Source organism: Megalops cyprinoides, chromosome 6 (genome assembly GCF_013368585.1).
Source record: "Megalops cyprinoides isolate fMegCyp1 chromosome 6, fMegCyp1.pri, whole genome shotgun sequence".
Taxonomy (NCBI): Eukaryota; Metazoa; Chordata; class Actinopteri; order Elopiformes; family Megalopidae; genus Megalops; species Megalops cyprinoides.
This window is the reverse complement of record NC_050588.1, coordinates 34,545,517-34,557,898: the sequence shown is the minus strand read 5'-3', so window position 1 is coordinate 34,557,898 and position 12,382 is coordinate 34,545,517. Positions and strand designations below refer to the sequence as shown.

Sequence of the window (12,382 nt, the reverse complement as noted above, 5' to 3'; positions counted from 1 at the left end):
ATACAGTTCCAGGTTGTGTCTGGCTATACTTTCCAGCACAAAGCAACCAAAGTGAAAGAAGAGAGTGTTTTCAGTTAAGAAAATGGCACAGAATACCCTGCTTCCATGTTACTGTAAAATCAAATGAAGGGGCTAATGTACACCATTTGCACAACAAAGACGTTTCAATAGTTTACAGTAAAACATATTTCTGTAATTGCCTGCTAGTTGTTTTCACTAATGTTCTATGTTTGGGCTTAATTTAACAATGTAAGATTACTAATTCATTAGCTATCCTACATACCAGCCAGAAAAATAATGATCTTGCATAAATACAAAATTAATACCACTGGTATATATTTACTCCGCCATACCTATTTTCTCCACACAATAATCAGCAATACAGCTCATACATAATACAGCTTTGTACAATGGTTCTTGATGTGGTGAAGCAGACTGCTTTTGCTCTATGAGTAGGTTGGTGTCGATTTTTTTAATACCTATTTGAAAGTGATATTTCATTACACGTAAACAGTGGACCCCGCATGACCCCATTATATCTCCCTTTACAAACTAGCTTGCAGTCAGTTACCTGTAACCTTGATCAGCTTTAATTAACTGGATCTTGTGTCATACATCATTATATGTTTACTTCTGCCGTCTTCAAACGTGTTTATGAAGGCTTCATCTCTTAAACTATACATAGCACAGTACATTTTTTACTCTAAAGTGATATTCTTTCTCAGAATGTTTGCCTAAAGCACGTCAGGCCCCATAGTTTCACTGTGAGACTGCTTGTATGATGTATAAACATTAAATTGTGTCTTAAATTGTGGACACAACTGTATTTGCAACACATATTTCATGTTCTTATATATATATATATATATTTGACAGCCCAGGAGGACACTGATGCAAACTGGCACAATTTTTTATTGTTTTTTTAGAATTGAAAGGATTTTAGAAGAATATTCATGAAAGTGTTTATACTGGAAATTGATTATACATTTTCTGCTTGTTTCATTAATAGACAGGTAGACAATAACGAATGTTCTAAGAGGCTGGGAAAATAATTACAAAATAACATTTCACACATTAAATGTTTTTGTATCAATCACTTGATTGATCTGGGGTACCGAATGTGAGACTAAAGTTACTATAAACTGCACATTTTATTTTATAACAAAGATGACACACCACAGATGAATATTTCCAATAATTGCAATAATTGTTATACATTGCTTCATTTAAGAATATATTGCATGAATTGGTGCTATTTAAACATTGTGGCATAGTATTGACCGGTTGTCCAGCTTGCTATCCATTGTGTTAATCATTGTATTTTTATGACAAGCTCATTAAAATGTTCATTTGTAAATACCTGTTCATAAAATGTTGGATTGAGATAACAGCTAAAAGAAAAAAAAAAACTGTTGCAAGTGATTTTATACACAGTTTAAAATCACTCTCTCAAGATTGCACACAGGGTTACTGAATTGTTGGTATAACCTTAACCAGTTGATGGCCCATTTACAAGAACTTCGTTTTTGTAGATAGAACATTACACAGTGTTACAAACATAATAAACTGACAAGGTGCCTAAAAACAACAATGCATGCTTTGCAGTACAAAAATAATTGCAGTCCTGCTTGCTGATTGGTCAGAAAGCATTTTAGCCATGCCAGTATTTATGATAACAACACTACAGGGTGTTTTGGTGTGACTGATCATCTCACTATTAAATTATATCAATATTCATAATTATCAAACCTTACAGTACCTGTAATGAAACAGTTTATTTTCTGGTGTAAGACTTTGTTCCCCTTGCCTTTAGAATTAACTTAACATGTGTTTGTGTAAAAGGGTGTTTGATATTTTATCATGTGTAAGTTGGCATGTGGAGTTTAGCCTTTATAAAAAACCTTTGCTTACTTCAGTTAATAAGATACTGTACTGTACCATAAACATGTCTGTGAAAACTGAGAATGCATAAAGCTGTAATCTGACATTGAAACTTCAGATGGTGGAGGTTGTTGTTATCAGATGCAAGGTGAAGTACTTGTGCATGCTTCAGTCATGCCAGTCCTAAGCAAGGAATGAATCACAAGATACAGTACAGTCGAACGTTTGGACACACCGACTCATAGGAGGGTTTTTCTTTATTTTTACTATTTTTCACATTTTAGAATAATAGTGAAGGAATCAAAACTATGAAAAAACACAAATGGAATTATGCAGTGACCAAAAAGTGTTACACAAATGAAAACTATCTTATATGTTTTAGATTCTTCAAAATAGCCAAAACTATTTTTAAAATTAATTTCTTTTGTTTGGAAATAACTTCATACATAGGGATCAACGTCATTTTTTATACAGTATTTGTCTCAGAAACAAATTTCAAGCATTTGAGCATCAGTCTTTAGATCAAAATATCTGAATGCATGTTTCCCATTATCTTAATCAAGTGTGTACAAACTTTTGGCTGGTACTGTACATAGATGGTGCCATATTTTTCCAGTTATGCACTTTGGCTCATCATTTTGAGTACAGCATATAGATTGTGTACACCTTTAAATCCCATTCACTACAGTGAGAATGCAATTCCCTGTACAGTACCAGTTTGCCATGAGGCACACCATTGTTGATATAGTGCATTTATAATGAAAACAAAACTGCAGGCAGGCATATGGTATACCTCAACAAAGGATAATGTAATACTAAAGCATCAGTTAGGAACATATTCGATTATGTTCTGAAGCTTTTGCCATGTTTGTGTAAAACTGAAAAAAAATGAATGCCATTTGCAATCGCTTTATCAAGGTATTATGCTGTAAAGGTACTGCAGTGTTTCAGTCTCTATTTGTTGAAGTCATTGTTTGTGTTATAACAAGACAAATGGAAAAGGATCTCCAACATTATTATCCTATAAAGGAGTCCCAGCATTGAGCTGTAACATGAGCAACCTATACAATCACAGAATGCGGTCAGTATGTTCCAGGAGCTATTTGCATTACTGATAAAAGAAAAGAAAATCACTTCTATCAGAACATAGTAAAACATATTTTCAGTAGTTCTGAATCAGGTCTTTAAGTGGAGGTTGTTGTACCCTCAATTTCTGAGACATTCAGTCCTAAACCAGGCTCTTAAATAACAAGAACAATAATGATAAAGCTTTATTTGCACAGTGCTTCTAATAAAAACATTCAAAGTGTTTTCCATAAAATAGAATATAAAATACAATAATAAAAGGACACATAAATATAAATAAATTAAAACACAGGCACAGTGCAGTACAGTGATCAGTGGAAAAAGCACGAGTAAAAGAGACCATGCATTTAAAAAATATAAGGAATTACAAGAATAAAAAAAATATTTTAAAAAGTTTAAAAAGACGAGTTTTTTAAAGGATGACAGTAGTGACTGCGAAGCCTAGATAGGTTCTGGTAGAGCATTCCATAATCTGGAGCCTTGCACAGAGAAAACTCGATCACCGTTTGATTTTAAGCGGGTTGTGGGGACACAAAGAGAAGCCCATCCTTTAGATGTGAGGACGCATTGTGGCAGATAGGGAGTGAGTAGCTCAGAAATGTACTCAGGGGCCAGTTCATTTAGTGCCTTAAAAGTAATCAATAAAATCTTAAAACGTTTTCTAAAAGCAATCAGTAGCCAGTGTAAGGAAGCTAAGCCTGAAGTAATATGAGTCCTCTTATTTCTTTTAGTTATAATTCTAGCAGCATTTTGAATCATATGGAGGTGAAATAATACAGTGCCATTTAGACTTGAATAAAGAGCATTACAATAGTCTAGTCTTGAGGAGATGAGTGTGTGTATGACTTTTTCTATGACTTGAAATGGCAAAAAAAGATCTAACTCCAAATATATTTCTTAAACGGCAGTAACATGCCTGGGATGTCTTCTTCATATGTTGCTCAAAACCCATTTTAGAGTAAAGGACAACACCATGGTTCTTAATCTGGGACTTAACAGTTTTATCTGAATTCAGTTAGCGACAGTGGCTCAGGAGATAGAGCAGTCAGAATCTGGCTCATCCTGGCAGAGTGTCGAAGTGTCCTTGAGCAAGACACTGAACCCCCAACAGCTCCCAGTGGCCAGTTGGTAAGCCTGTATAGCAGCCTCTGCCACTGGTAGGTAGATGTGAGGCATATAACTGTAAAGTGCTTTGAGTACTCAAATGAGTAGAAAAGCGCTATATAAATGCAGTCCATTTACCATTTAGCAAAACTCAGAATTTTCTCTGAGACATTCATGAGGAACACATATTCTATGGTAGTTGCTAAGATTGATAGACAAGTATAGTTGAATGCTGTCTGCATTGCAATGAACTATGTTCAGCAACTAACCAATAAGCTAGTGATCAAATGTGCTAACAAGCAAGCTAACATTAATCACCTCAGCAGGATTTCATAAAAAGTAATGTAGATATCATTCACTGGCGGTTGCTACCTACTTGCCAAATTTTGCAGCAAACTAGCATTTTATCATCATATGGGTACAAGAACATATTACATTTAACTTGTATACTACCACACAGCCAACCAACCAAGTTATTCTCCTTGTGCAGTGAGCAAACTTACCAAAGACCTAGGTGGAGCCAGGACCTAATCACATCAGGCTTGGCACTAAAAGTTGGGCTTGCTCATCTGTCTTGATTACCCTACCCCACAGAAATCTGCATATACAGAGGGGCCATGGGCAGTGGACATACTCAACAATGCGCACTCTTTTCATGTTTCTGCAAGCTTTTAGAATTTTTGCTTGATAATATCATATGTCAAACAAAAAGTGGTAGGGGCATGCCACACCTGCATGAAAACTGATATGGCATTGGTCATCCTATTCATACTTATGATGGTAGCTGTTGAAAACAAAAATTTAAGAAATTTACAGAAATGTTAGCTCCTTGAACCACAAGTCATTTGAAAACATTGCTCCTGTATTCTTTCCTTTGCAGTTCTGGTGTTGTTGATCCTAACGCTGAAGCGCCACCGCAAGGGCCAGCGCATGTCTGAGGATGAGGAGGACATGCGCGACAACGTCATCAAGTACAACGACGAGGGCGGCGGCGAGCAGGACACCCAGGCGTACGACATGAGCGCCCTCCGCAGCCTGTATGACTTTCCGGAGGTGAAGAGCTCTGAGTCCGGGCCCGACCTGCGCTCTCTGCCCCAGTGGATTCAAAGCCGCGTCAACGGAGACGGAGGAGCGGCGGATTTCTCCGTGTTTAAGGGTTACATCCGCAAGAAAGTGGAGCAGGCCGATGCTGACCTGTCGGTGCCACCGTATGACTCCTTCCAAACGTATGCCTTTGAGGGCACCAGCTCCCCAGCCCTGTCCCTCAGCTCCATCCACACGCTGTCGACCACCTCCGAGCAGGACTTTTCGTACCTCAGCGACTGGGGTCCCCGCTTTCGGCAGCTGGCTGGCTTCTACTCGCTGGGGCACCCTGAGGAAGACGGCTCCTAGCATCCTTATCCTTCCACCAGTACGACATTCCCCAGCCCAATCCAACCCAAAACCGACCCCCCCCGTCCCTGCATCCCCTTTCAAGGACAATCCTGAAACCTAAACTTTCTCAATTTTCATACCCCCTTTCTTTACATTAAAAAAAAAAAAAATCTTGAGGTGGGTCAAGTTGTTGACCTCCAAAATAAAACTTTGACCCTGTCTAATGGGGTGGGAGTGGAAGCTTAGGTGCTCCTCTTTCTCCACCTAGCGGACATGACTTTTTGATTACGTGGCAAAGGGACAAAAAATGAAACATCACATTCATGTTTGTACAGGGAACCACATCTACATACCCTTGATTTTGTTTTGGTTTTCTTTTCAGTGCAAGCAAAGTCTTCAACCTACTGGTTATATTTTTTGCTATATATGAAAAATTTTAAGGGAAAAAAAACATATATCAACAAACTCCACAAGGGTTGAAAGAGTATTTCCTAGCCAAGGCAAACTACCTGGAGTAAATATGTATTTATTTAAGATAAAAATATTTATTTATATTTATTTGTATTTATTTATTTATTCATCGTGATCAAGGTGTGGGATGCAGTAAAGGATAAGGACATCTGTGAAATGATACTGAAAACCTTTGGATGAAGTGAACATTTTCCAATATCTGGTGGACACCCTACCTTAAAGTCTGTTAAAGGAGACACTTTGTTGAAGAAGACTTCTGAATGCACTGTCATGAGTGCTCCTATAGTCCCTAATACAAGCTGTTCAAATTTTTAAATTTCTAGGAACACTTTTGTAATTTGGCAACCACAAGCTGAAGACATTTATGACAAGTAGGGGAAAAAGTCATTTTTAACAAGCCAACTGGTTATGAGGTTTAGGATTTGTGTTGGCGTTTCTTCTGATGTGACTCTTTTAAAAAGGGATTATGTAAGTAATATACTGTGAGCAGTATTATTTCATTTGGTTTACCCTTTCAGTCTCAGCTATTTGAAAATATATTTGTTAAATGGCAGCAATAAGACACGAAAAATACACAAAAGATGTAAAATTCTGATATACAGGTATTTGTTTCATGGGGTCAGGTCCTCTACAACCTTTTCAAGCGTGATTTCTGTTCAGTCACAGTTTGTAAATGTGAGTGTGTCTATTCGTTCTTCTTCTGACTTGGTTTTTACCATAATTAATTGGGTTACTTCTGTTCCGAATAGTCAATGGTTTTTGGGAGGGTAGGGGGCGGGGGGGATGTAGCACCCATACCCAGTGCTAAATACTTTAAATGTTGACCTTTAATTGCAAATGTATGGAAAATAAAATTTAAATCAATAAATATTTAAGAAAATTATTTTATCTTAAAACTTTACCTGTCACTGTATCTTGAACTATGGAGATGCATTGTTACTGGAAAATTCACAATTAATTCATAATTAGTTGGCTAAGTGCTAGAGGATGTTTATCTACATATTGGATTGTATTTTTTCATGCATTATTACCCATACCCATAAGGCAGCATCCCCACAATTTAAGAACCATAACAAATTTTAAAAAATGGATCTGAAAAATCAATTTTCAGTATAAATTAAATCAACTGTTTTTGACCGACTAATTTCCAGTTTCATGGACATTGCAAATTGAGCCTATAATGGCAACCATACTGTGCCAATTTTTTCTGAGAGACAAGTTCATATATTGATCCATAATCTGCCTACATTACATAATTGCAGTTTTCAACAGTTTAATTTTTATGGATATGTTTAAAAAAAGAAATAGTTCTAATCCCAATTCAGAAACAGTAGTGTTTCAGCTCATTTGGTGCTCGGCCCGCTGATAAAACTCTGTGTAACTCATATATCTCTATGGAAATTATGTGCAAGAAATAAAAATCACAAAACGGTAAAGAGGCAAAACTTTTATCCAAAACATCTTTTATAATTAGCCTTAGTAGCAGCAAATGCTCTGGTTTCTTTCACTTTATCAGTCTCTTAGTCAGTCTATGATAAAGTCCAGTCAGCTCTCTCTGACCTCTCACTCTGCACTCTAAAAGGACATGGTTCTGGTTTACCATTAGGCAGTGGTGCTTCAGGGAAATAACTTGAATCAGTGGGTTGTGTTGATAATTCGAAACAAGTATTCAATTATTAGGTATTATTATTAAATAAGAATAAAAAGTGGGTTTTGAAAAATCACCAAGAAAAAAAATACTTTTAACTGCTGCAAACAGGCAGTACTTGGAAAGCATCCATTTCTTAATACAGTATTAAGTAAAATTGCAGATCTTATGCAAAAGAAAAAAGGGTACATTGTCAAACCAGGAGAACCAAATACATTTTTTTTTCTATTTGTGGCACTGATGTGCTCTTTACATGCACATTAGCAAATTTCTCGTACGTTATCTTACCTCTTAAGGTTTTATGAATCATGTCAGAATAGAGCACTTGTCAGCAATTTAGTATATTTTGATAAAGGTTGGTATTTTGAAAATCCTCTGCCATTTGAAGCCTCTGCTTTCTTTTGAACGGAGGGTCTAAGAGCAATAAGAAAATTTTGACTTTCAAGAGCTCTTTGAATTTGGGTCTTGAAGGTTAGAATGGTAGATAAGAAAATATTGTTTCATGACGATTACCAAAATTAACACTTTCAACACTTCAACACTTTCTCTCTGTCAATCTACCTTGTATGCATTTTCTTTTTTCTTTAATGGAAGTGCAATACGTATCCATTTTTATCCATTCTGTCATTTGATTGACTGAATCCATTTGTATTCATTGTCTTTTCCCACTACCAGGTACTACAATCCAGAGTCATATTTCACTGTTGTGATCTGTTTGCAGTGGGCCCCAAGAGTACACATACTAAATTATGTCCAGTGTCCAACTTCTTTTGCAAACGTGATTGACTGATTCTGGAATTTCAACAGGCAGTGACTACAGATCGGCTGACAGCAATATGGAATCTCAGAACATCCAACGACAAGGAGACTTAAGTGTGTCAGTCACAACAATATCTTTTGCTCTCACTGTCTGCTGCCAACGTCTCTGGCACTGCGTGATGGTTTATGATTTGGTAAGTGTCACTCATTGAGGCAGTGTGGGTGAGGATGTGGTTATTCTGTTTTCCTCTAGGATCCTGTGGTATGACATTGTGTAAATGTATGCAAAGTTGTGTTGTACTGTATGCTTATGCCTATGCTTAAGTTGTTTATGTCTACCCAGCTGTTTACAAACCATAAGTAGTTATGGAAGAAAAGGTAAATTGAAAAGAACAGATATGCACGTGTTCCTTTTGAGGGAGACCGTAAGATTAATGCAAAATACAATTAATGTCTGAGAGCTAAGGAAAAGTTTCCATGTGTGCAGTAAGTCTCATAAACAAACGTTTTTATACTTTGCTTCATCCAGATCTATCAACATTCCTCAAATGCACATTATAAAAGTGATGCAGGCACCTAAGTATTCGGCAGTATTATGGAGGATTCTGTTTACGTCACATTACAATCATTTAGCAGACGCTCTTATCCATGGTGGCTTCCAGCACAAAAAAAGCAGAAGTGTATCCATTCAAGTCAAATGAGCAACAGTGTTAAACCAGGCTAAGAACACTCCCAGACCAGTGAGTGTGAGCGTAACACTATTCAGCACAAGTTAACTTGTGCAACCTGTCTAGGCAACGGAAGCCAGTATACTAACGTGCAAATGTCACTAGAGCACAGAATCCAAAGTACATCACAATACGACACATAAAATAAACAGCAAGTACTACAAGTAGCAGGTGTTGTGGGGATTGAGGTGGAACTGAGATGCAATCTGATGTACACTGTCATATCAAATAATAATCAGAACAGAAGTAGTTCTAAAACTGAACAGCATAATATAAAGAAAATCGAAACAACTGACATACAAAAAAAAAACAAAGTACTACATAAAATCTATCATCGGACATCGTGTTCCAAGTACCTGTACCTGTTGGAGACATCACAAACAACCCTGTAAGAACTGGTACATCAGTTTTTATAGCTCCAGATGCTGCACTGCTTTGGATTAAAGCCTATGAGAATGGGGAAACTGAGGTGCTGAGAAAGGAGTGTGGGAGAGCGTGGGGGTGCACTCTGAAACAACGAATTCTCCCTGAAGGAGGAGAGTGTCAACGCCATTGCGGTCAGTGACTGTGAACTGTTAAAAGAGGTGAAGGACTGTGGACAGCTCAAGGGGCAGTGGTCTCTGTAGAATCGGAGGCCATCCTGCCTCCACCTATTAAATGGCAGTACGATGAAGTCCCCAAGGTCCAATAATAGGTCGTAAGTGCTAACATATTAGAGAGCTGTAAAATGTGAGAAAGACTTCACCCCACCTTCAAGGGCAACATGGCGGTATTCTTTATGCACCTGGTTAGAAACTGATTGACAGTGCTCTGGGGATATTTTTGCCCTCATATTAAATTTGCCCTTTTTCAGCCAGAATTAATAACAGCAAATGGACACCATATTGATTAAACGTTATACAGAAATGCAATGGCGTTGTAGAAAATATCGATTTGAAAAATGGTATTATTTATGAATGATGCATCATTCGGACTTGACAATGTGCACACAAAGAGGGTTATATAAGGTGAAACAATACTTTCCTTTTTAGAGTCTTAAAACAATAGAGTCAGACTTTATCAACAAGCAAATGCAATACATTGCCTTAGAGGACACAGCAGAGCAGTGGTCATCCACTGGCCCCAAGGCCTCATGCTGCCCTTCAGAACTCCGTGTTTAGCCCCTGGAGTAAGTAGGAAGCGAAACAAATCCAATATAAACTAGATTCTCGATTTGATTAAAAATTATGTTGTTACTTGATATTAAAAAAATGATATTACGGTGAAGTCATTCAAACAGAGCCCTCTTGTGCAAGTAGTGTTCAGATTATTCCTGTCATCTCGCCCAAAAAGGGGCAGAACTCTGAAGTATTGTTGGCAAAAATAGCCATGTGAGGTGTAACGTAAAACAGGTGTCACATCCATGTGAATACATGGATTGGATTGACAACACAGAACCTACTCTGGTCAGGTGAGCCACCCTGACAGTGTACACAGTGCTGAGTCACTCTTTCTGACAAAGGGATTCTTATGTTTTCTATCAAACCTGAAGGTATTTTCCCTTGTTGATAAGGACTGCAGGATACGTTAGAGGTAGGGGAATGGCTTTTACTCTACAGAACCAATTATTTGTTAGAGATCTGGCCACTTCTCAGAGCAGTAGTTGTAAAGGAATGAAAATGAATATATATCATGTTTCTGATTTCTGAAAATTGCTAATTGTAACAGGATATACTCAGCAATTGAATAAAAGAATTGTCAATCAAACAGCAAAGTGTTCTACAGTGCAACCTTGTACAAGGCTTTGGATATGTGCTTGGATTAAAATCCTCACAGTCACACAGTGAAACCCCAGCTGTGCTGTTACAGAAGTTTGTGAGGCAGACCTAGCCTAACCTTGTTGCACTGCATACACTTCTTCTGTGGTGGCCTCTATTATCAGAGTATTTCATATGAACTATATCAAGTAAAGGTCGTACAGTGTGTACAATGTATAAAATTGGTTTTGGACATTTAAGACAGGTTTTGACTACCTGAATGTTGACTGCTTGATTTTAAGTCACTCTGGATAGGCAAGTGTATGAAAAAGGTATGAAAACACCAGGGAGGTTGTTTTGGAAATGTTTTACTCATGATGTTTTAAGATATTTTATGCCATATTTTAACCATGTTTCCCCTTTTAACTGTGCTTGTTTTTTTATCATTTTTTACAGTTAATGAATCTTTCTTTATATCTTCTGTTTTGTTTAAAAAAAAAAAAAACATTCGTGTGAGAAGTAATAGACCAACATCTTCACATTGCTGGTAATTAAAGACATATTTTGTTTCTGCTTCGGTCCCTTTTGTCCAACGGATTATTGGAGATTTGGTTGGGCCCAACCATGCCTGGTGAGTCCCAGACCTGTTTATTTTTATTTATTTATTCATTTCAAATAATGCTCTACACTCCAGGGATTGTGAAGTGGCATTGTTCTAAATCTGGGTCTGGGCTGCCAAGGAAAGCCAGCATAGCCATTCATGCCAAGAGGAGTGAGCACAGTGTGACCATCAATGGTGACAGAGGAAAGAAGTCTGGCTTGCATACGTCATCTTACATCCAGGTGTACCAGGTAAGTAAAATAAAGCATACAAATTGCTTCTTTTGACGTAAATGTTTTCTTATTGGAAAGATTGGCCTAAATCCTATTTGAATTACATTTCAACCTGATTCGTGCAACTGAGGAGTGCAACAGAGTTGCATGTTCTTAAACAACCGCTATTTTCTGTTTCTCTCTCTCTCAATACCCATTGAACAGAGGATGGAAAGTAGTGTATTTTGTGTGTGCCATTAAAATATTATTTTCCGCAAACCATCCCTTGATGGAAATGAGTTTTGATCTCTTTGATTCTCTTAGTAGGGGTGAAAAGGACATGAATTGGTCCGCAGCAGAGGGGGCAGGTGGAATTACGTCTCTTGGTGGCTTGTGCATAAAGTGTATGATTTTGTTCAAGCTGTGATTATTTCACAGCTCATCGTGTTTTTTTTTTCGTAGCGGCAGACTTCAGGGAAGCAGGGGGAAGATAAACAAGGATTGTGTTTTCGCCCGGAATGCCTTGCGTTAGGCTCGCATCAGAGCGTGCGAGTGAGTGAGAGCAAAGCAGCGCCGATTTCACTCACTTTATAGAGTGGAGAGGATAAGACACTTGCCAAAAGGCAAGTGAAATTAGTTCTAACGTGCAGCAGAGTAGCTAGTGAGATAAATTGCCTCATATGACGTGGTGCCCCTTTCTCCCTGTTCTAGATGTGCCAAAGCAGATACACGGTGCACAAAATACAAATGTAACACATTCACGTTTGCTGAAAAAGGACTGC

At 37.7% G+C, this 12,382-nt stretch overlaps 1 protein-coding gene across 1 annotated transcript in view; it reads left to right on the top strand.

The window, feature by feature from the left end:
* Window positions 1-5,871, top strand: part of LOC118778853 (cadherin-22-like) — a 103,131-nt gene extending 97,260 nt beyond the window's left edge. Inside the window, exon 11 of the mRNA XM_036530615.1 lies at window positions 4,952-5,871. Coding sequence (XP_036386508.1) covers window positions 4,952-5,463 — 512 coding nt within the window. The 3' untranslated portion in view covers window positions 5,464-5,871. The remainder of the gene's footprint in view (window positions 1-4,951) is intronic.
* Window positions 5,872-12,382: the final 6,511 nt, after the last annotated feature.